At 35.4% G+C, this 25396-nt stretch overlaps 1 protein-coding gene across 5 annotated transcripts; it reads left to right on the top strand.

Annotated features, from left to right (window-relative positions):
* Positions 1-51: 51 nt before the first annotated feature.
* Dyb (Dystrobrevin) lies at positions 52-23864 on the top strand. Of its 5 annotated transcripts, none has more exons than XM_072301072.1 (15): positions 52-939; positions 1582-1795; positions 2640-2725; positions 3598-3749; positions 4616-4724; positions 5418-5584; positions 5914-6222; positions 7118-7233; positions 8070-8241; positions 9314-9479; positions 11447-11611; positions 15700-15753; positions 16799-16908; positions 17894-17932; positions 19294-23864. In XM_072301072.1, exons 1-15 carry the CDS (start codon positions 795-797, stop codon positions 19381-19383), a joined length of 2094 nt encoding a protein of 697 aa, XP_072157173.1. In that variant the 5' UTR covers positions 52-794; the 3' UTR covers positions 19384-23864. The 5 variants fall into 5 exon arrangements, 4 of the variants coding, with proteins under 4 accessions (XP_072157173.1, XP_072157174.1, XP_018904793.2 ...); XR_011899958.1 differs by lacking the exon at positions 16799-16908 and adding an exon at positions 13376-13550 and having other exon boundaries at positions 53-939; positions 19294-19311; XM_072301073.1 differs by lacking the exon at positions 11447-11611.
* Positions 23865-25396: the final 1532 nt, after the last annotated feature.

The raw sequence follows: 25396 nt of genomic DNA, 5'->3' as shown, positions 1-25396 counted from the left end.
TCTCTTTCTACTACCAGTCTCAAAAATATTATTAGGCAGATAGATTTTTTAGGTTACTCCTCTGTCTTCTGTTGTCGACGAAATGTACTCGCCCTTTTCTTTTGATCCCCTGAGCTGAGTCTTAAATTTTCCTTCCCTAATTGATTCTAGTTCGGCTTATCACAGGTTTACATTTATATTTCTTAAGTTTCTTTAATACTACACGCATGTGATTCCTCGAAGCATGATTTTCGTTTTGTGGAAAGTGCCTCGGTTCAGTATGTGCTTGCTTTGGGACTCCGTTCAAAGCAGATTTTAACTTTCAATTTTCTCTTTGACTTTAAAGCTAGTGCAAAATTCTTATTGACTATAATGCAATATACATTCGGAAGTATCTCTCTAAACTAAATGGACGTCTACTCCTTCTTTTTTATAGTAACTGTCATCATTTTGAAATCTGTGGAGTGTGGTTACAAATCATGAGAACTCAGCAGATGTTTACCTTACTGTGTTATCACTAAATCATACTTGGTCTGTATCAATTAGATGTCATCTGGAAGTCCACTCGCTCAATCATTGATTAACGTTATCTCCAAGAAATGTTCCAGGGTGTAAGCGTCGCAAATCTTGTTAGCAACTCACCCCAGATTACCCTTTTCGTTATGGTAATTCTACTCTCCCACTTCACACATCCACCAAACCTTTCAAAACCTACTGAATTTATCAGGTGCCCAATTGTGTAAGTTCAGACTTTTCCAACTTTTATCAATCAGCTTGCAACTCTACCTCCAAGTTGTCTCCCACAAATTGCAGCCATGAGTGATGACATTGGAGTCAATCGCGGCGCTGAGCAGAAAATTCAGTTACTACAAGAAATGAGGAGCAAGAACTTTGATGTCATTCGTTTTGCCTCATATCGAACAGCTTGTAAACTCCGCTTCATCCAGAAAAAAACTCACCGTAAGTTCCCTTACTTTTGTCAATAAGATTTATTCTCATGGAAGAATTAAATCCACAGTTAAGTAATGCATTTTTTATTTTGACAGCAAATATGCATTGTGCTGCTCACATAATAACATGTCATTCTGGTATCTCAAGGAGACTATTTATTGACTAAGAAAGAAGAAAACACCTTGAAATCTAGCCTGAACTGCATGTAACAAGGTTGTAAAATAGTGCTGAGTCCACACTTTTTTGAGGAAAAAGTAAGTCCAAACAGTTCAAAAATTTCAATTGAGTCAGAATTTTGAGCTGTAATGAGGTATCAATATAGGACTGAAAGATAGAGTATTGAGCTCAGGCAGATGCATTGGAATGGGCCGTGCCGTCTGCATAGATTAATCTCATTTAACTGGATGAAAAAAGAAAAACGTATTACAGGGAAATATATTGTGTGTTTTGTAAACATTAAGGTGGTTCCGTGTCAAATTTAATGATTTTCAAAGCACTTCAATTTTTTCTCTTATATTTTGTGCTTTTATGTGCTGCAGCGTGGTGTACGCGCAACCAAATGCTCAAAATTGGACGTATTTGGCTCTGTGTCTCCAGTTTTGAGTTTTATTAAGTTTAGTGATGACACTTGAGTTTTCTTTTTTCTTGTAGTTCACATGATTGACATCTGGAATGTGATCGAAGCATTTCGCGAAAATGGATTAAACACCCTGGAAGCTCAAACAGAAGTGAATGTGTCTCGATTGGAATTACTCGTTTGTAGCTTGTATCACAATTTAAACAAACGACTCCCTGTGTCTCAACAAGTGAATGTTGAATCCTTGTCCAGCTTACTTTTGAATTGGCTTCTCTCTGCGTATGCTGTGTGAGTATTTTCAAAGATTCTATTCCTACCTCAGCTGGTTCGTATAACAGACAAAGGCAAGCAAACTACTGGAACTGAAAGTTCAATTGAAATGAGACATAATTATTTTCATCAGCAAGGACTTCAATACCTGGACATAAATCAGACTTATGTTTGTAGTGTGACACTTTGGTGAGATAATGTATCAGAGATGTTCTTTTATCTTGCAAAAGAATTGTTAATGGTAAAAATTGAAATTAAACGTTGCACAGGGATGCAGAACGTTCTTAGCCTTCCCATTTTTCAAATTGCCTTCCCATTCAAAAAACCCCTTTTTCTTCAGAAATATCAATAAGATGGCTACTTATTCATGGCTCCGTTTGTAGGAATTGTCTCGATTTCGCGACTAAGGCGTGATTTTCATTGCGGCATAGTCGGAAACACGTGACTTTTACCGAAGCTTTGCAAAAAAAACTCGATTTTGCTGGCTTTCCCATTTGAATCAAGACGTGCAAAAACCGCTAATGTCCATTATTCCAGTCTCCAATTTTTTGAGTTGTTAATACTTTTAAAGAGTTGATACAACCATCAAAGTGATGAAATTACTCATTTAGGGATCAAAGTAATCCGTAGTTACCTTTAACTCTGGAAAGTATAATCAACTCAAAAAAAACTATGGACTGGAAAAATGGACATTAGCGGATTTCGCACGTCCCGATCCATTTATTAACACCGTTTTTAGGGCCTTCCCGTTTTCACACGCGACGGAGCGCGACTCGCCCGGTCAACAAGTTTCTGCACCCCTATCGTTGCGTTAGGCTCTTTTTTTATTTCACCATCTAACCTGCGCTCTTCTTTTTTTCAGCGAAACACTTCGAAGAATCCGAGTCTTCTCAATTAAGGTTGCTCTAGCTACAATGTGTGCTGGAAAGCTGATGGATAAATTAAGATGTAAGTTATTTGTCTGTAGTGCTTAAGATAACCTATTGCTGATGCTTTTAGTTATATCACACACACACAAAACTGTCCTCTCAAAAACCCATGTCTCATCAAATCCAACTGTTAAGGTGTTTAAAATGATTTTTTTATCTGTATTACTTCAAGAAGTATAACTTTCTCGGTCAAAATTTCCAAAAGGTTAACCCAATAAAAAATTGTCACCCCTTTTTCATCCAGGAGTATCTTGGATTTCAATAAGTTAACAACACTAGGTTTCGTCTGTAAAAATGTATATAAAATAATTTATATTTATCGAGGCAGAAGGCTGATTATTGAAATTGATATACAAAGTCATTGACAAAGAAGATGCGTGGCGTGCTTTGCAATATATCGATTGATTTGCCATTTAAACCCATGGAAAAGTATCGATAAACAGGGTGTTTGCAGCGAACACCTTAATAATCGATTATTTACTACAGCTTCAAATGGGGAAATATTGATAGATCGCAAAGCACGCCACACCATTGAAGAAGACATAGGCAGTATGGAGCAATCCCATCGTTTGAAACTGGTGGTTCTTACAGACTAAGGTGAAAATGATGGACTAACTGAAGGGTCTCTTGTAGGTTGCTGTTCGTTAGTCTATTACCTACCTCCTTTGTCCATTGCAACCACCCGCTTCCACCAGTAGCGTTCCTCCTAATCCATTTTGTCTTCTTTACCCTTAGCTTTGTATATCAATTTCAATAATCAGCCCGCTAGTTGCTGCCCTCAAAATTGATTCTTTGAATGGATTTGAATGGAAGCAAATTTTGGTAACTTACGTGAAGCGCCACTATATATTCTGCAGAGTAAGTCAATGGAGTTTTTATTTTGTTTTGCAGACCTCTTTTCGCAGCTTTGTGATGGAAATGGTCATTTAATTGCATGGAAATTAAGCGAGTTTTTGCAGCAAGTTCTCGCCTTACCAGCCGCTGTGTATGAGTCACCCTCCTTCAGCTACAGCGATCAACTTGCTGCCAGTATTTTTGCTGGGGTAAGTATGACTTTGAACCATAATATTTTAATTACAACCTGCACATTCATTGACGCAGATAACTTTTTTTACCCATATATTTTGAAATAGGCCATTACACAGGGTCTTAACTAGAAAAACTGTAACATGTTTTCTCCTCAAAATCTTAAACTAAGTCATCTGTATTTTTGCCATTTAACCAATGTTAATTGTATACACTTATATCTTGTTCAGGTGTTGATTTCCAGACATTCCATTACGTAATTTTGCTTGTGAAATTTATAAGAGGAATCATGCTGTGTAATGTTTCAGCTCATACCTTGTCTATTGACCGTTTTTGTGATGACGTCACATTTCGAGATATATTGCGATTTTAGGCCTGGTGCCCTAACCGGGATTTGGTCGGTTCGATTTACGTGGTATTTCTTGTAAGGAACGGAAAGTCAATTTTCAAACACTGATTCTGGGTAGTTCCAGACAGTCAAATCCCGAATCCCGGCTAAGGCACCAGGCCCTAAAATCGTGATATATTTCAAAATGTGACGTAACAGTAAAACAGTCTATTGGTCCACTGTGAAAAAAGGAACTACTTTTTTTCCATCAATGTTTGAATAAAGACAAGTAAAAATAAACCTCCTGAGGGCAAGCGCTAACAAGTTAAAATAAGAAACATTTAATTATTTTGAGGACCTCATGAAAAAAACATATGCACTTTGTACTTTGAACTTAGTACTTTTTGAACCTAAAGATAGTCACTATTTAAATATTTCAAGTCCAATATTGTTTTCCTCATTTTTTAGAAACTTACAAACTTTAAGTTTTAATTTTAATGCATTAATTTATGTGAGCAGATTAATGAAAAAATGCAATGTGTTTTTCCTTTGCAGATGAGTAAAGTAACAGTAAACGATTTCATGGACACAATGATGGCTGATCCTGGACCTCACTGTCTGGTTTGGCTTCCTTTGCTTCATAGACTAGCTGGCATAGAAAATGGTATATCTTTTATCCTCAATTTACTTTTTAACTATTTTTCAGTTGCTCTATGTTCATTTACTTATTTATAAATCTGTTCATTCCTTTACTTATCTCAAAATCAAGATTGCCCATTTTAAATCGACAACTTATCTTCAATAACGGGCAAACTACGCTTCTTTACAGTTAATGGCATTTAGTCCGTCGTGTTGTCCTTAGTGCAAAGAATGATATGCCACGTATTACTCAGTTTTCGATTTTTAGGGATCTTAGCCTGTTATTCTTGACAAGGCTTCAATTATTCTTCATTTGTTAAGTGAGCACAAAGACCAATTGCTTCAAAGCACTTTTTACTTTTTAAAAAAAAACCGAAACCAATCAGCAAAAACAACTGGAAGGCATGGAAGTATAGCAAACAATTTTACACTAAAATCACTTTTTTACAAACAATTTTTCAGTTTTGGAGGCCAGTGTCTTATGAAAAAATTTCAGTTTTTCAGAATTAGGAATCCTACGCAGGTACAGTAATATTTTTATGCTTAAAAAAAGAAGATAAAAAAAGAAGTAAAAAGATGAACAAAGAAAAAGAAAAAACAACTCTTTGTGGCTTCTTTTTAGCAACCTCAAACCCCTGAATGATTATGGTCAAATAACAAAAATTGAAAAAACAACTGATCCTTTAAAGAGAATTTTATTCAAATTTTTCTCTTTCAGTTACACACCCGACGGTATGCGATGGATGTCATAAAGAAAATTTTTCTGGATTTCGGTATAAGTGCATGAAATGCCACAATTACCAAATGTGTCAAGAATGCTTCTGGCATGGTCGAGTGAGTGGAAACCATACCCTAGAGCACGAAGTGAAAGAATACACATCCTACGTAAGTCATTTGAACCTTTTTTTCCCATAACATTTGTTGTTTAAGTGTTTTTGAAGGCCTCGATAATTACACACTTGAACAAACTCGACAATTCCATATTTTTTTTCCAGCCTTTGAACTCAGTATGTTAAGCAATGTGTAGCAAATGTAGGGAAGTAGGATCAGAAAAGTTTGATAAAAAACTGTCTTGAAGTTGTTGTGAGCGTCACAGAGAGAAAATTATGAAAAATCGTGTATCTTTTCTTTGAACACTTCTACATTTGTCCTCGTTAGTTTTATTTGAAGCAGTACTTCTTATATAACTATATACCTATTTTTTTTTCCATTAGAAATCTCCAAGCAGGCAAATTGGGCACTCCTTGCGGAAATCATTTCGATGTGTTCCTGATAAGGGGAAAGCTAGCATCCCTCGATTCCCAGAAGAGCCAGAAAAAACCATTAACCTATCACACATAGTTCCTCCTTCACCTCTCCCATCGCACAATGGTTTTGCTGACTACGATGTTTCATCTATGGATAGCCGGTCAATTGCACGTAGTCCGAGGTATACGTCTAGTCTAGAATCAAACAAATTGGATGATGAGCACAAGTTGATCGCCAGATATGCAGCAAGATTAGCTCATGAAGCAAGGAGTGTTGTAAGTTGAACTTTCCAATACCATTTTCAAATATCTCGGACAATTGAAAATCATTTTTGATGACGTATACTTATTTTGTATAGCATTCTATCTCCTGTTTGTGTAAGTAATACAATTCATTTAGAACCATCTGTAACTATCATAATACAAATGAAGAAAACCCCAGGTCTTTTTTTTTCAAAATTTCAATGCGGAAAAAGTAATATAATTTCATTTGCAGGGGACTCGTTACTATTATCTGTTTCTTAAAATCTGTATTTTCGAATATCAGGTCTTTTGATAGTAAATGTTTTCTGTACATATCCATCCAGAAACAACCACATGATATTGCTTTAAAGCGAATCTTATTTGAACAGAAGTATTTTTACAGGAGAAATCCCCTGTATCGAGAGATAAATTGTCCCTTTTTTTAAGCCTTATGCAAGAAAGGAAAGGATCATTTTACAAAAAATCATAAAAAACACATTCAGAAGGAGTCAATTTGTACAATTTTTCAGTTTCCTGGTATATTGAGGTCTTTTGATCAAACATATTTTAAATTGCTTGTATTCCAATTTTCAGGAGATGCATCTAAGAGAGAAAAATCTGAAAATTCCTAGAAGCTCAGTCCACTCTGTACTTTCAGAAAATAAATTTTAAAAAAATGGGCTCCACTGACTCATTGCATCTCAGGATGTGTTAGTCTCAGTATTTTTTTAGCAGAGATCTCTTATGCCAAATTTCTGTTGCTCTGTCATTCTCAGGAAACATGTCATTATTGTCTCTTTTAAGGCTGAACATTCGTTTCAAAATAATGAGTGGAATATGGGTTTCTTGTGAGTCTTGAGTAACTCATATTGAAATTAACAGTTTTTTAATTGGATCTAATTTTTAATTATTTTGATAAATTTCACAGGGAAGGACTCCATCCGAAGGATCCCTCAGTTTTGACGCATCCAGAGCTCAGAGAGAATTAATTCAACAACTAGAAGCCAAAAATAGAGAAATCATGAGGGAAATTGCCAGATTGAGGTTAGTTTTATCTTACCATAGATCGCTCTTTCTTTTTTCCTGGTAAATAGTGCTTCAGTTTCAATCCGCAAATATTATTATAGTCAGCTCTATCAACAAATTCAACTCAATACACGTTCTAAATTAGAAGGTTTCATACGTTAGCAGCACTAAATCTACAGTGTAAACTTTCATATCCATCCCTAAGTGTTAGTCGCAGGGCGATTATTGAAATTCTGCGATAGAATTGATGACATACTATTGGGAACTCATGAGGTGCCCTTAGCTTGTCTTTAAATCTACCTGACATAGGCACAACAAAGAAGCGATAAGATGTAGCTGACCAATTACACTTCGCCATTACATCCATGTCATCTATGTCCGCCTGAAAAACACAAAATTTCAAGAATCAGCGCATAGGGGTGCAGAAAATGCTCAATCACATGCTTGCCTGGGCGCGTGAATAAGTGGAGAAGCCTCCAAAAATGTGGGAAAAGAGAAATTTTCAAGGGCCAAAAGTCAAAGGGAAATGGCAGCTGAAGGTCATCATTTTTGAAATTGGTGATACATTTGCTGAGAAGCTGATGAAGAAAATGTGAAGAGCCGGTAGCAGGCGCATAAAAATGTGGAAGCTTGGAGGATTCTGCACCCGTGGTGTTAGTTGTGTCATACTGCAAAATATTAACATCATTTATATATTTTGCTCAAGTATTTTAATACATGCTGGATTTTCTGATTTTTTTTTTTTTTTTTTTTTTTTTTTTTTTTAACTATTTGGAAACTTTTTTTATCTCTCATCTAAATCAAACTACCGAAATCATACGATTTTATCTTTGAAATATTTGGAATTGTTACAGACGGCAGCAAGAGTTAGAAGGTGCGAATTGTCTTGATGGGGACCCTGAACTAGTGAGTGAACTCAAAGAATTACGGCAACGCAAGGATGATTTAGAACGCCACCTTGCTGCTCTGCAAGACTCTAGGCGGCATCTCATGATTCAACTCGAAAGTCTCATGAAACTCCTAAAGGTACAGGACAAATTTGTCAAATTTAATTCTAATTTTGGATGGCTGAGATCGCTATGTTATCTCAGGTATCCTTTAAAAAAAGTCAATTTTTAGCCATAAAACTCCAATGTGATTATCTTTTCCAATACGGCTATTGCATGATTCAGAAATTACCTTGAAATTTTTTCTTTTTTTTATTAAGTATTGCTCAATTGAATTTTAGCTGGAAATACGTCTCTAAGCTAATAACAGCTCAAAACATCTTTTTTGACTAAAATCTAGAAGGTTGAAGGTGTAGATGTAAAAAAAAACATTTCTCATTGGCCTGGAGCTTTTGATGTCATATAAGGCAACGCTCCATAGTTCCAACCACCACGATTTTAAGGTCACAAAGTCTCTGTACAGTTCCTATCATGAACAAACAATTTTGTATACAAAAAAATGGCAAGAATATTCATTTCTAACCCTCGAACGGGTACAAAATTGCCAGCATGGTTAGCCTTGTTTTAGATACATAACCTCTCATTGCGATCAACAAGTGTACTCATTACAAAAAGTAAACAAACAAACACGGGTCAAAGGATAAACAGCAGCCAATTTTTCTTGTGACATCACAAAATCTGTCGGCATAATATTTTTCTGCTTGTAATAGGGTTGAATTTTTGGCGACTTTGATAGTCATTATCTCGACTAAAATTTGATCAAATGAAAAATGGAAAAGTACAGGTACGGTACTCTCATTTCTTACACACTTTCCAAAACCAGACTATGGATCTCCTTTTTGTAGCCCCAAAATTCTTCAAATTTGAGCTTTAGAAATTGAACTTTTAGGTACTAAATCAACTCTTAAGAGTTCAGCGAAAATATTTTAATTGAATTCCTTTAGGTTAATCCAAGACCGGAGAGTTCAACTCTCAAGTCTCAAATATGAGAAACTTTTGAGTTATACATGCAACTTACTATCTATAACACCATGTATTGGACGGATAGTGTTCTCTGTGCTTCCTTTATAATAACAAAAATTCAAGTTTCAAGTGAATTCCAAGAACTTAATTGCCTCGTACTATTTCTAACTGTTATTTCTCTTCTGCAGAGTCAGCAGCCTTCATCCAGGGCAACTCCCAACTCCTCTCCAAGAGCTACGAAATCTCCGCCTCCCTCTAGGTCTGCTCCTCCGACTCCGGTTCTAATGCCTAACAGTACGGCCATGGATTCTTTAACGAATGATATGCGCTCCGTGTATACCTCATCCACCATAGGTAACAGCCAGAAATTTTTTCGCATGATCCTGTTTCCTCTTAAGTTACAAACTGAATTCATTACAATGAAGATATGATCATCGAAGATGATCAAATAATCATCCATCAAGAAGTAATTATCGAACAGCTCTTTCTGACGAGAAATCTTTCTGATGTTTTCTCAGAATAAAAATTGGATCCTATCTGGGCTGAAATTAAGTTATGCTCTTCAGATGTCCTGAAAAAAAAATGGAAGCAGCCCTAAGACATGTTCTTAAGACTGAGTCGGTTTCTATCAGTAAATAATTTTCATTTTTTTATTTTTCTGCGTACCGTTCAAAACAGCTAATCGCAATAGTTAGGCTGAAATTTTCTGCTTTACACATTTCATTCAGTTTTTTGAAAGAAAATAAAATTAATTAAAAGATAAAACATTTTATCATTAAATCATGTCTATGTGGCTTGCTGTCAACAAATAGATCAAGACACTTCCTGCCAGCATATTTTATCACAAGCATTCCTGCTGGGCCAAAAAACTAGAGAACAGGAAAATTAGATTCTTTCAAACGGCAGTATTAATTGCTATGCCAGTACTGGTTGAATAATCCGCAATCAGCACCTTCAATGCACAGTGAAACGTAGGTCACTGTAATTATTTTGGCCTGGCGTGACTAACAAAGAAAACGTCGTTATGACCGGCTTGACAGTGAACGTTTTAATTCTGTTGATTTGCATTTTGTTGAGCTGTAAGTGGCTCCATTAATTTTCTTAATCGAATAGAATGATTCAAGCATTAGTTACTTCTAAGAGATCTTTCAGAGAGATTCTAAGAGATCATTCTTTTTTTAAAATATGTGCAAAAAAAATCTTACTGGTTATGAAGCCTGTAATTATAGGTTATCATCTCTGAAATAGCCTGAATTAGTGATCTCTAAACCTCAGGAGTGGCTTCTCTTTAACTGTCACAGATTTTTACAATCATTAGGTAGATATACTTTAGTGACTATGAAAGAAAATATAATATATTTATTCGAGACTCAAATTTCATTGCATTTCTATTAGGAAGATTGAAAAGGAAATGAACAACTGCTTATGAATAGCTTTTGCATCAGCTATCAGAAATTAAAATTGCCTCTTGAAATGCGTACTTATCAAATGTAGGTTAAAACGTCTACTGCAATAGTTTATCTCATAGAACTTTCTGTATGGTTCCAGGTGCTCATTGATTTGGTTTCAAGTTTTTCAAGTAGTTTTATTTTTAGAGAAAACATGTATTAAATCGGTCAAGTAACTTTCAATTCACTACTTCTCTCGTAACCCCTTTTAAATTGTGGAAATAATTTTTACAAGGAGAATCAGCCATCAATATTTTAACTAATTTTCATCGAAATCACGTCCTACTAAACTTGTTTTGCAATCAGTGCCTTGCCTTCCTGATAAAATTTTAAGAACCACCTTTGCTGAAAAGTCCAATTTTTAGGATCCATCTACAATTTCTTAGGAGCTCAATTAAGTTTTTGCATGCACATCATGGTGCATGAAATTGCTTTGCGATTCCAAGTTTGAACAAATCTATGGGGTGCGTCAACTTTTTTAGGCGCCCTATTGGTCTGGCCCCCTCTACTTTAAGGCGCATTCTTAGGCGCAAGCACCTGGGGAAGGCAGAGTACTTTTGGCAATAGAATTTAACCTTGAAAAGGACACCTTCAAATCAGATCGTCTTTATAAATCATGGAATTCTAGAAGGGCTATAAACTATCAGATTCACGCTCCTTTACATTCCTAGTGCGCGTGTATCATTCATATCACGCGTAAACCCTGTTCGCTTTCCAAGTTGAGTAGCAAGTAAGCTGTACAATTATTATTGCAATCGCATCACTGACCAACATTGTAGATTGAATATGGCTTTTGTTCCTTTGAAAGGTACGCTTTGTAAGACTTTTCATAAAGTAGAAAATTGGTGTAGAACATTGAATATTTTCTGCTAGGTGCTTCTTCATCTTCATTGGCTAGTTTAAGTGGTGGTGGGACTGGCGGAGGCCAGTCAGCCGATAGTCATGCACCAGATGGGCGGAGCTTGCGCAATGATTTGCTTGTTGCAGCAGATTCAGTAACTAATGCAATGTCCTCGCTTGTTCGAGAGTTGAATTCAGGTTCGAATTTTGCAGCTCATGTGTGTTGCTTCTCGTGAACATAGTACTTTTGTTCAGTTTCTGGCTTTCTTATTATTTTGCTTTCAAGCTTTCTTTTCCATTTGCCTGCAGTCAAAGTGTAATTAAAATTCTTGAATTGCATTTTCACTTTTCAAAGTTTTACGTTGAAATAAAAGTTCAGAAATCAGCGCAGGTAACACAAGTAAGCAGGCGCTTTTTTTATGTATCCGTAACTCGTGTAGATTCATGACTGATTTTGAGTTCCGCTCCGTTTATCCTCCAAAGATCAAATCTGCTAGAGATCAATTGTCTCAAAAATAAATTATCATGTAAATTGTATGAGTTTTAAGGTATTAGTATCTAAAAATGAAGGAAAATGTGCAGTAGATAGAAGTTGCATCGTTTGATAAATGGACATATTTATGCTAAAAGGAACTATGTTACAAGCAAACCCTATGCACATAGTTCCTTTTAGCATTAATACCCCCAAATGGCATGAAGTAGTGCTACAAACTACAAATTCACAGTGAAATTCCTAACCATGTATCTCGGTTTGCAACATTGCAGACTTTCTAGCATTGTTTCTATTTTCTGAGGAAATCCATTCAACTTTGTCACTTAAAAACTTCCTTGATTTTCCTGCTCTGTGTGAAGAGTATCGTGTGAAAATTTCAAGGAATGATGTTGATTTGTTCCTTATAAAATAATTGAAATATGAGGGGAGATTTTGAAACTCTGCAATCGAGATACATAGTTTGGGAATTCCAGCGTCAGTGATGTCTATACTTTCAAGTATTTTATCCTCAATATCTGAAGAGAGACTCTCAAAAAAAAAAAAACAATCCATATCCAGCACTACCAAGTGTTTACCAACAGAAAGTCTATAATATTTGTAGAAAAAATGTCCGAATCTCTTTTTGATTAATTAATGTTCTCGACATTTATCCTTTGAACAACTGTAATGCTGCGCGTATTGAAGCTAATGTTTTTTTATAAACCTGCTCATCTTGCCTAAGAGTTGATTTTTGAACTCTCTACAGAAAGATATATTTTCTACTTAAAATTTTGAGAATAAACAATGCAGTGCAGTGCAACTATTCATACTTTGACAAATGGCCCATCATGATGCCAAAAAGAAAGTGGACGTTTGTTTGATTATTTTTTTCTGATTTCTCAAGCTGAATGATTTGTAAACAGAGTTGGCATTGTCTCCTCTTGTAATTGACCAGTAAGTATTAAATGTTTAAAAAAGGGTTAAAAGATTCTTCTTCCGTTTCTTCTTTTGTCATCATGTACCAGTTGGCCGCAGAATAAAGATTCCTAGCCAATCGAATACCTACCTCATTAGATGTTTGTGAAGAGAGGAGGATATCTAAATCAATTGAGTTCTCTAACTTTAACAAACTAAAAGCAAGACCAGACTAGTTCAGTTGCCCCCCCCCTCCCCCCCCCAGTTTGGTCCTAATCATTCTAGTACAAAGTATTTTATTCAGGCACAGTATCATTATTTTTACGAGAAGAACAATTTTGTCGAGTTTTCAAGAGTTTATCTCGTCATCAAAGACTCTGTACCAAGAAGTAGAGAAGAACAGATAAGAACAAAATAGAACCTCAACTTTCGGGTGCTAAGTACATAGGTATTGCTTTTATTCTGTGGTCTGCAAAAAAAAAAAAATATGTCCAATTTTCTCAAGTTTTTGTTTAAGTTCCATTTTTATTTTCTGTCTCCTTTTTTTTGCTCCTATTCTTTTTCTTCCCTTTTAGCTCCATTGTGTGTGTCGTAATGAATCACAGCAGATTGCATAGCTTTCCAACTTTGATTGAGCAAATGCTTCTTTTGGAGTCTGAATAAGAACTCCTCTGCTACGAATGCAAGGAACCATGAAATTTATCAAGGCAGTAGGATGGACGGTCTTATTAAAGGAATCCCGTTTTCAAGGTGAAAATTTCTTACGCTTACAGGAAAAGGTGCATCCTGTGAATACTGTTTTGGAAAAAAAAAAAAAAAAAATATCATGCTATCCTCTTAAATGGCCCCACCAAAATTATCAACAAACCTTCTAACTTTTAAAAGCCAGACTAATCACAATTGAACACTCCCTCTCTCTTAAAATATATGTAAAAGTAACAAAAAAATGAATGACTGAAGATCAATTTTCATGAGCTTAACAACTGCATGTAACTTGTTTCATTAGTTCCGCACAAAAGTTATCATCTGTAGGAGGCAATTCTCACTTGGCACCACTGGAATTTATGTTTTAAAATTGCATGAAATCTCCGTCTTGGCTATTTTTTAGGAGTTTCTTCCTCTTTTTTAGTCAGAACAGTGATTCTTCCCTTTGAATTCGTTTATTTTAATCTCTTATTTTTTGCGCATGATGATTATTTTTAGTTTTTTCTGCTCTCATTTCTTCATGTCTGCATAATGTGGCTCCTCTGCATCATTTTCTTTTCTTTTCTATTTTTAATTTTCAAGCTTGTTATGTTCAAAGTATCTCTCAATAGCATTTCATGAGTCACACTCATTAATGATCAGCATGTCAGTAGTATACTATTGATTTTTCCTCTTTTTCTCGCTACCCTATATCTTATTTTGTTAGTTTAACAATAAAGCACAGGGGGAGTTTGATCTACAATTAGTGTAGCAGATGTTTATGCCAGGCAACAAAAATCCAGATAATCAATTTGGCAGCGGTCTCTGTCATTCCCAATCGGATTTGAGCCCTGCTTTCCTTCAAAATTCATCAAAATAGACTATGCTCTCGGCACCATTCCAACATTTGTGCTTCTCTGAACCTCAAATTGTATGCCTACATGGATTAACGAGCTGGTGAAATAAGAATATGTCATAAATTTTAATTTATGCTTTTAACAAAAACCAGGAAAATTGGGTCGAATGTAGAAATGTCTAGCTAATGAAAGGCCAGATAATTGAGGTTCTACTGTGGTATGAAAGAAAACATGAAACATGATTCCCAGGAACAAACACTAAAAATGGCCCTTTATAATGGACCTTAAAGTTTGATCAATTTGAAATTAGAGCAAATTTTTCCAATCTATTCATTCCTCCTTGGGGGCAGGTTATTGACACTGATTGATAAAGCAATACTGCTGTGCTAAGGAAGAACGCCGTATGAACCATCAGACGTTGCCCAAGTTCCGTTGGTAAATGACGAATTTTTGGGAAAACTTGTAAATATTTGTCTTCTAATTTTTCAGATAATTTTGTTCTCAATTTCACCTACAGTTCCTGAAAATTTTAAGGGAAAATATCCATAACTTTCCTCAAAAATAAATGTTTTATCGAAGGAAGTTGGGCAACTCTCGAATGTTCATACGGCGTTTTGGATAATTTCACTTAAAAATCACCAAATTGTACCGAATTTTAACGCTCTTATTCGCGTCAGGGTCACCATAATATGAACGTATAATCATATAAGGAAAAGGGAAAGGAAAACAGGGAAATAAGGGGATGAATGACAGATATATGTAGGAGCGACCGTGACAGGACAAGTAGATGCAATACAATGGAGAGACGTCACTATGGAAACGCATACACGGCGTTCTTCCTTAGCAGCAATTCTAGTAGCTGAAACGGATGGTCGTCGTATGCAACCACCTGTTTATTGTTATCTCGTTTGTCTATCGCTTTGCCCATCAACAGCATATTTTTATGCATAATTCCCAAATCCCAAATGTCACTCATGAGCGAAACAAAAAAACAACGTCTTTTGTTTTTCAATTTAACAGTTACGCTTGCCCAAAAATGGAAATTTACTTGCCATAAGGAAAGTTCCACCTTCCAAAATATGCCTACCATCTTCTGTGTAGAGGTATTAAGGTCTAATATGAAAAAATTTGGTGATGTTTTGATCAGCGGTCTAGCGAATAAGACTACCGTTATCCTGATTTCATGATCGTCGTCAGGCTGCCATGTCATGCATGGTTCTTTCTTTTCTTTTTTCAATAGGATTTACTCCTCTTATTTTCTTTTTTTAGGTCATAGAGCAATTAATTGAGTAAGCTCACCGTCCTGAAATTTTTCCTTTTTTTTCTCTGTATTTCAATGAAACCTTTTTTGTTTCCAGAAGGTTCAGAAGATGACCATTCAGTCGAAACTGTCATTCAGAAGAAACCTGCTGGTAAGTCTGAATTCATTTTTTTCCTCCTTTTTTCAGTAACAGGCCACAAAAATGCCAGCGTTTAAAATATTTTAAACAAAGAGATTGCTCAAGTTTGAAGGATGTACCCTTGAACTTAAAAATTGGGATTCTAGGCTAAGAAAATTGTTATCAAAAGTGAACGAAAAGCAAACAATGTTTAAAGTAGCAGAGAAATCGCACATTTCACACAATTGTTTAACTGTAAATTAAAGGCAGTAAACAGTACACGAGGGTGTCTACCAACTAGGGAACTCAGGGGGATGAAATTGGTTAGGGAGAGAAAATGCATAACTGGGAGAGTCCTGAACTCCTGCGCAAGATTTTGTGTAACTTCACGGTGCTGTGATACTAATCCTCTTAGTGCTCCTTCTCTCTTGGTCTATAGTGAATTTTTCCTTCTTCCTTTGAAAATTCGAATGTCCACCGATCTATATTGGTACTTTGCGCTGAGCTATTCTTATTTGTGCATTTCTTTCCATTTGAAAAAAAGGTCAGCCAGGGAAAGTCCAAGAGACAGAAAATCCAAGAGCCAGGGAAAATCTGGAAAGAGAAGGGTAGGAAGGGTAGAAGGGTAAGACAGTTTTGCCTAACATCCTGTACACCCACTTCGTCTACACTCCCATTTTTTTCAAAATCTTAAAAATTCTTAAACCATCAATGCACTTAATGCATACCCAAAGATGATATTCGCAGAAAGAGAATGAGTGAATGGGATAGAGTTGATGTTGAGAGCCTCTTTCTTGGCATCTCATGTATGTAATGACGGATCTGTAGATCAAGAAAAGCCTGCTGATTGCACACTTTAAATGCAGCTGTCCATTGTGAAAACATCTGTGCCCACTGATTCCATGGTAATCAAGCTGACAATGGCGCATGAGTGTGAGTAATCAGTATTTTTGCCAATGTAAGTATCAACATTTTTCCACTCAAATATGGAAACAATGAATTGTACAACTATTTTTCATCCTTGATACCCTCTTGAAGCTTACAAATTTTATCTTCCAAATTTTTCATCACCGTGCAGATCTAGACAAGGAGAAAAAGTCTAGTGGGGATGAAATCTATCCAGAAGTTAAAAAAGATCCCAAATTCCTAGCTGAGTTAAGGGCAGCAACGCAACTGCGAAGCAGCAAGGTATTCTGTAGTCTCAAGCATTCCTATCTGAACTTAGCTGTTCGAAGTTTTTTGTTGTAGTGCGTGCGTTAAAACTTTCCATCAAGTTTTATTTTTTTTCACCCAAATACTTTCATAATTTAGAATTTTTACATTCGTTAGACGATACATTTTGTTTATTGTTATTATTTCTATAATTATCCTCTTTGTTATTAATTTCATTTTTCACAATGTTGGATGCACTGAAAGTTTTGTAGAAGTTTGCACACAGTTAGCTATAGATTAGTTAGAAACCGTCGTAATATTTTCAGTTCTACAATATTCATCCAATTGGGGCAGACTCTCCACCCTAACATCTCTTTGTCAACCATTTTAACTAAAGGAGAGTGCTCATAAGATTTCAATCTTTACAACTGAGTGTTAGAACCTTTTTTTAAAGATGTTTTTGAAACCCCCATGTCTTGACCTCAAATTGATTTTCCTTATTATTTTCAATTTAGCATGCAAGTCCCATACTTAATTCTCATTACTCTCTTTCACTACCTTTGACGAAGCTTTTAATGAAGAAAGAAAGCAATAAAGAAAGAGAGAAAGAAAAAAAAACCCTTTGACTGGGGCTGAGCCTGGCTCATCTAATTTCTAACGAGAGAGAGAAAGAGAAAAATAAATAAAATAAAAACCCAAAAGGAGGGGGGGAGGGGTCGGACTGCTGGCGTTAAATTCAATCTGCTGTCTTTTTTCTTCGAAGGAACTACCACATACTGCCACGAAATTCCAAGGGTCAACATTCACCCTCTGGGCAGTTGTCCAAACAGTTTTTTTTTTTTTTTTTTTTTTTTTTTTTTTTTTTTTTTAAGAGGACTTAGATTTTATAAATTAATCATGGTAAGTTATGCATTTTGAATGGAATGCCCAAAAGAATGGTTGAAGTTTAATGATCATGGGTTTTTGTCAAGCAAATGTAAGCTCTTCCTTCTATATAACATTTTTCATTTTTTTTCCCCAGAATTCCGGTGAGCTGATGAATGGCAATGGACCAAAAATGGTGAGTAAGTTTTCCGTGACTTGATTGTTTCCTTTAAGCCGTTTAAGTGAATATGTTGAATTTGTGATATTCTCTAGGTTGATCATTAATCATCTTACATGGAAAGCTTAATTTTCTATTATAGTAAGGAAAAGAAAAAGGAGATTTCTAAATTGCAAGATATTTTCTAAGAAAGAGGTCCAATATACTCCAGGGTTGTATTTTTGAAATTTTTACTTCATTACTTTTAAGCAATGGAGGAGCGATCCATTTAAGCAATAGTAATGTCTTCAATCAGGTCCTAAGCTAAATATTAACGTCCTTGTTGTTATCCGCTCCCAAAAAGTCCAATATCTCACTCACTTTCCACAGATTGATTCAGCTCAGAGAGAACAAAAATTATTCCACAGATCCAGAAGTGTTGGAAAAGTACGGAAAGATACCAATGGTCCGGAATTTTCCTTGTCATTCACATTCATTACAGCAATTTTACAAAAATGTATACTACAAGCAATAACACTCGTAAGGTAACATAAAGTCCACCAAGGAATTTTGTTAGTGCAACATTATTGAACTTGAGTTTAACCACAACTGGATTCTGGTATCACCTCGGGGTGCAGCGATAGATTGTATGTGGTTTCTATCCAATGAGCTTGTTGCAAACTTTTGCTAGAGCAAAAATAAGAGTTGCTCCTTATAGATAATGTCTCAAAAATCACGATGACTGCATCGGCAAACTCAAAAATGCACTCTTAACTTCACTATCTGCGTAAGAAATTTGCGTTTTTTTAAGCTTCCCGCTTCAAAAAGGATGCTATGACACAGGTGAACATTTCGTTAGAGGAATGGTTCCATTCAATCCCTGCTCAACAATGCCGACGCTTCCACGCGCAAGTTGAGGAGATCAGGATGTCAATCAAGGAGGATATCTACCAAGGCAAGAATAATGTGAATGTAAACACGCCCATTGCTGTTATCAGGTAGTTAGAATCATCGTCCCGTCACCTGTGTTTTGGCGGATTGGCGTCGGCTATGTTGAAGATTGCGTAGTATCCTTGTTAACAGAGGTTGGATGGAATGACTCCTCTAATGAAATGTTCACCTGTGTCGTGGTATCGTTTTTGAGGCAGGAAGCTTGAAAAATCGCTAATTTCTCATGAAAATTGTGAAGTAAGGAGTGCATTTCAGACTTTGCCGATACGCTCATCCTGATTCTTGAGACATTTTCTATGAGTAACAACTCGTATTTTTGCTCTAGCAAAAGTTTGCAACAGGCCCATTTTCATGAGGCGTCTTGCCAAAAATTGCTAAAATATGTCTTTTTAATGCTCTCATAAAACCCCTTTAATTTGTCTAATTTCTTTCTGCATTCAAATTTCTAGGGGCAGGGCTCCAACAGCCATTACACTGAATACAAAGTCGAGAATCGGGAGCAAACTTCAGCGGACTCCGAACTTAATGATTTACAATAAATTCTGTTTGAATTTCTTCTCTACTAGCAACTCAAGCCTTCATTTATTTAACTATTTGATATTGTTTGAATAATTTGAGAACGCTTTGCACCTACTTTTCTAGCATTCTTGAGAGTTGACAATCTGAATCTAATGCTTTCTTTTTAATAACTTAGTGAAGCCTGCAATTTTTAAGCCTGATTGACTTTCAATTTTGTCATTTCATACCGTTTGTAAACTTCAAATCAACTGCTCGAAAATTTGTTAGGTAATGGTGAACCTACCTTATGCATAGCTACTTCCCTTCAAATTGTATACAAATACTTGTAATTGTACTACAAAAGTATTCAAACTGAATTGAGACGGCACGGAAGAAAAAAGCATTAAATCCTTTATGCCCAGTTTCTGAATATTAAGAAACAATTCTGCAGTTAAAGGCCAAATAAATGTAACCAGATTTTCACTAATTCCAGAAATTCGGGGAAAACTACATGACAGCTTAATTGCTTGCAACGTATTTTGCAAATTTACAAACCTGGTGTCTTGTCAGATATAATAAAAAAAAAATTTACACATGCAGATCTCATGCTAAGTATGTCAAAAATGCAAATAACTGGATTTTTCCAAAATTGATGGTTACATTTCTTTAGCACTTAATTTCAGAATTAAAGTGCACATTTCGCAATTTCTTAAAAAAAATGTGTGGAATCTGCGATTTGTCAACAGTGATCTGCAACAAAATAATTTATTTGTACTTAAACTCTTGAAAATCATAAACTGACAGACTTTCCTTTGTTCCTTACTCAGCTAAAAAAGCGCAACATAAATGCGTAAATTAATTTTTTTTTTTATTTCATTTTAACTTGATTGTTTTGTAAAGTCTGAAATTTCGACCAAAGCTCACAGAGTATTAGTCATGTAATTGACAGCTCCTTCATAGTGATGTGTGCTGAAACCGTCCAACTCTCTTGACGTATGACTCTTTACAGGTCTCTTTGTTACTTGACTGACCTTTAAATCCATAAGCTAAAGAGAGAGGAAAGAGGCATGGGAAAGCTTGCCTCGTTTATTTTCGTTGCTTTTAAGGATTTCAAGGACATTTGAGCAAGGAGCAAATGAAGGAGATTTCAGTGCACACTATTGCTCCTTATTTTAGTGTCTATTTCTCGACTGACGTTTTATTGCAGTTTAACAACTTTGATGTGGCCTATTAAAATTGTTTCATGGTCGGATAATTTAATGAGAAAATATTGTCATTACTTTGTCACTGTTCTAAAATTGGTTGCCTATTATTGTCTCAGCAAGAAACTGTTGATAGGATTTGTAGAACTCTGAGTTCTTGCAAGGTTTTAACTGATCAAAGATTATTAATGATCTTTGTGCATGGCTGCATTTAAACGCAGTTTATGATTTAGTGATTTAGATGCAATTGATATTGTTTTCAGCTATCTGCTCTTTCTCATTCATTAAGTTCGCCTAACTTAGCAACTTGCTAATTAAGGAGTCATAATATAAGTGGCATTTTTGTAAAACAGTATCAACTCTCTTTTTACGAAGAGAATCATAGTATAATTTTACATTGTTGTTCCTCATGAACAGCTGTTTGTGAAAGATTGGAACAATTCTAGGATTCTTCACAGTATTTCAGTTTCCATAAAAAATGGGAAGAAAATTAGAAGAACTGGATCCAAAAGTGATAATTGTAGTTTCCCGATAGTTGCTTCCCAAAATTCGCTCTGTTGTTGTAATCATCATGTAGAGAGCTCCAAGTTCCTCTAATCCATTCTGTTTACATATTTTGCATAAGGGTTGATTAGGACAAATTGGGGAGCACTTATTTTTTTAAATGCCTATCACTGTCTGTTTTTGAGGTATCAATTTTTTCTCCTAATAATGTGCGCTAGGAAACGGTACGATTTAGTGGCAACTGTCTTCACGACTTAAAGCAAGACGTATTTAATTTAATCTTTAGCAAAAGTCTGATGGAACTTGTTCCCATTAGAGTTTTAGGTAAAGTTTTAGGTGATATGGAAAACAGGGAAAGTCAGGGGATTTGCGGCTTCTCGGATGTATGGAAAAGTTGTAGAATTCATGGGAAAAGTTACGGAATTTCAAGAGTAATCCATTGGCTCGGTAACTTTAGTTGGTGCCATCCACAAAAGCGTAAACAACTTCTGGGTGCCTTTTTATATACCTTGAATCTCTTAGAAGTGAAAATGTTGTCCATAGTTCAGAATAAGAAATAGAATAAAAATATTTATATTTGGAGAAAAATAAAAATAAAATGGAAAATTTGTTAGGAGGTCAAGGAAGTGTCAGCAGAAATCGGGGATTAGGAAACTTTGGTATTAGGGTAAAGCAAAAAAAGTTATAGAAAGTCGAATTTTAAGCGATTTTTGTACAAATTGTTTTTGTAGATCAACCTTCCCAAGTTAGGTGGAACTTTTGTTATTTTTATTTCCTTTTATCAGAGCATCTCATTGTCAGTCTGAAGCTTTGATGTATGCAAAAACCACTTTTAATTAACTAACCATCATATGATAAAAAGAGAGAAATAGACCGAAGAATGCATCGATAGATAGAATGATACATTTCACATTAAAACTGTGATATGTATCATTGCTTACTCAGTCCCTTAAGTTTGTAGAGCTCCAAGTCTTAATTCCTCTCACATTTGGACTGATGAGGAATTTACGGACGTAAAAATGTGTATTCAAGGCAGTATTAAAATAAATAAAAATTATTAGGTAAATTAACTCTTTATTAAATAAGTTGAAAAGTTGGGCAGGCTCTTAATTGCTCCTAAAATTCATCTTTCTTCAGCCAGGGGGCTGATTATTGAAATTGTTAGACAAAGAAGACATAGGGAGTATGGAGCAATCCTGTTGGTTGAACTGGGTGGTTCCTTTAGATTAAGGGAGAAAATGGTGGACTAATTATAGGGTCGCTTGCGGGTAGCCATTAGTTAGTCTATTATCTACCTCCTTTGTCCATTGCAATCACCCGCTTCTACCCAGAGGACACGTCCATACCCCTTTTGTTTTCTTCGTCTCTAGCTTTGTCTATCAATGTCAATAATCGCCCCGCAGTGGAATGGAAGGAGATTCCTTCAATCTTTTCATTCTCTTGCTTGTAGCAAATAAAGCGAAGAAAGTTACTTTCCCACCAAAAGCAGTTCATTCGTATCATAATAGTATGCATAATTAATTTTTTCTTCTTGTTTTGTTTCCTTACACTAAAGTTAGAGTCTGACCCAATCACAATTCCTTATTCTAGTAATTAGAATGGCACCATATTCAGGGGCGGACAGACGTTATGAAGCCTCGGAAGGCGAGGGCTTTTAGTATTGGATATCAAGGTGAAACTGCAAAAAGTAGTGTTTTAAATTCTCTGCTCCAATTTTATTTTATCAAAAAAGGACGAAATAAAACCATAGCTTGAAACACAACATTTCTTCATGCAAAGATGGAAAATCAGGGAACCTTTCAAGCACTAACTTTGAGTATTTTTCCATTTTAAAATATAAGATTAAGACAGAAAGTCTGCAGCATGGCAAACTGGACGTACTACTGCCAAATGGAACTAGAGACGGGTGGAAAATATGGGGTGTACTCTAGAAAGCTGCATAAGAAACAATGTAAAAGTGGACGCGACTCCTTTTGTGTAAATGGAAAATTGGGATTATACATTGAATTAAACGGAATCAAGCGCCAAAATATGTGGCACTCATGACCTGTGGGCATGTGGCAAGAGCGTCGTGAACAGGACTCATGAGTTAAAGAGCCACAATCCAAATCTCCTTGTCCTGGTCGTCGCCGCTGACGTCACTGACACTTTACAATTCCCAATTATTCTTACGGCCTACAACTAACAAGCATACTCCTTCTTTCCCATCCATTTCTGGTTCCCTTCAGCAGAAATACATCCAACTGAGACAGGCTTTTTTGAAGTCTCAACGTCTATGTGTGATAGAGAGTGTAAGGGATGCCCTTTCATCTCATATTGGACTTCCCTTGCTTCCGATCAGGAGAATGTGAGAAGCTTTCTCTCCAAAAAATTCTAATATCAACCCACAAGAATGTTATTATCAGCTGTTTGTAAATGATAACAATTCTTAGAAGTTCACTCTCCCCAAAATTCAAGTGCCAACTAATTATTTTAAAGTATTACAATATTATTGCTCTTCATCTCAAGTCCTCTTTATATATCCATCAAATTAAAATCGAGGGTCCTCGGCATCCCAGGCGTTCTATTGTCTGCCCCTGACCATATTGTGATATAAATTACTTCATTTGCGTAAGCTGTACTGATCGAAAAGGAAAAAAGTCAGCTTGAAATTATAAACACTATGTCGTTCTCTTTTTGTTTTCAAATTTTATCCATTGTTATTATTTGTGACTGTTTTGTACATACGCTTTCATGTTACTATACCTCTTTCATCTTGATTGTTTGGTATTTACTGTCTAAAAGATAAAAATATAAAATTATTATTAGATAATAAATCATGCATTTGCTGTTTTCATTTTAGATAAAATTAATGCGTCATAAATTTATGACCTTCAGTTTCGTTTTTTTTTTTTTTTTTTTTTTTTTTTTTTTTTTTTTTTTTTTTTTTTTTTTGTCTATATTAGTAAGTTAAGGTTTCCCTACTTGGTCGTGCTTCCCTAGCCAGTGTTTCTGAAGGAAGTATAAGTGAAAGAAAATGAAATCAGAAAGTTCAAATATTTTATAAAAAAATAAGTGACAAAGAAATATAACACAACAGATTTAAAATTGAATTCAATGAAACTGAAAGTTAAATGACTTTTCATGAGTACCATGACGTAATCTCTGCAAGAATAGGGGATTGGGTGTTTGATGGTGAAATTTGAAAACTGTATCTTTGATTGCAATTATGCAAATTTTGCAGCTTATGTATTTTTTTAAAGGAAACTAAGATGCAGTTTAACTTAGAATTCTCTGTCAATTGTTTTCACTCATGGAAACAATACCGCCAGAAAATTTCAAGGATCTTGGTTACTTTTCCTGTAAGAAAATGAAACATACCCAGCTGAAAACTTTAAATGTTGCAATGGAGTTTAGCCTTTTTCACTTAGGATGTTGATAAGTAAGCAACGATTTTTTCGAAATAAAACGGCATTAATTTTAACCGAATTTCATCATTTTATCATCGAAGATCAAACTTCCTTTTTTCAGCCGTGGCAAAAACAATTTAGGTAATTCAGTACTAAGTTGCAATGATCAGGTATCAGCTCCTTCATTAATGATAGCACGTACTGCCAAATTGTGTGGGTTACATAACTGACACAGCCTAACAGACAGATGTGAATTGTGAAGTAAAAGATTGTGGATTATATGAAATTGGGCAATTCATGAGATATGAGGTAGAAATAGTGCAGTCTCTAAAGTTTCTTCAACTTTGAGGTCTTCCTTAAGAGAATAAATTGGTTTTTGGAAAGCTCTCAGCTAAGATATTTTCTTGGTCAGTCAGCACTAAGTACCTACTCATACTCATTTCAACTCTAAAATTTTTAAAATTCTTCAGAAATTTCATATTTCATGGAATTTACCAATACTTTTCAAAATTTCAAAAATTAAAGAATGAGTTTTAACTGTCTCTAAGCATTTTATAATTATATGAGTTTTCTCCTCATGACTTCGCAGTTCTAAATAAATTGTTATTAAGTTCTGTGAAATGGGCGAAATTCTTTTTAACGACTAAAGGTGTCCACCGGTAGCCAACAATAATTATGCTACATGGTGACACGTTTCTGAGAAGAAGGAAGAAACCTGGAAAACGTAGGGACAAATTTTATTTGACCGTGAAAAGGCAGGAAATTTCGCAATCAAGCATTGCATTTTCTTGGGAATTTTCTTGAATTTGGAAATTCTATACAATTACGGGAACTTGTGATCCCCAGAAGGTAAGTACATATCATACTCTTAGAACACAATGCATGAAGGTGGACTTTTTAAAAGGTTGCCTTGTCAAGTGTTGTTTCACGATTTTTTTTTTTTTTTTTGGAAAAAAAGA

This window comes from Bemisia tabaci, chromosome 5, assembly GCF_918797505.1.
Source record: "Bemisia tabaci chromosome 5, PGI_BMITA_v3".
In the NCBI taxonomy this organism is placed as follows: domain Eukaryota; kingdom Metazoa; phylum Arthropoda; class Insecta; order Hemiptera; family Aleyrodidae; genus Bemisia; species Bemisia tabaci.
Note: the sequence above shows the minus strand (reverse complement) of the source record. Positions and strands in the feature narration are given on the sequence as shown.

What these genes read in the sequence shown, in the direction of transcription:
- Dyb (XM_072301072.1), top strand. Translation starts at nt 795, where the DNA reads ATGAGTGATGACATTGGAGTCAATCGCGGCGCTGAGCAGAAAATTCAG. An exon ending in CTTCTCTCTGCGTATGCTGT is followed by an intron (nt 1,796 to 2,639) that starts GTGAGTATTTTC and finishes TCTTTTTTTCAG; the next exon opens with CGAAACACTTCGAAGAATCC. An exon ending in ATGGCAATGGACCAAAAATG is followed by an intron (nt 17,933 to 19,293) that starts GTGAGTAAGTTT and finishes TCAAATTTCTAG; the next exon opens with GGGCAGGGCTCCAACAGCCA.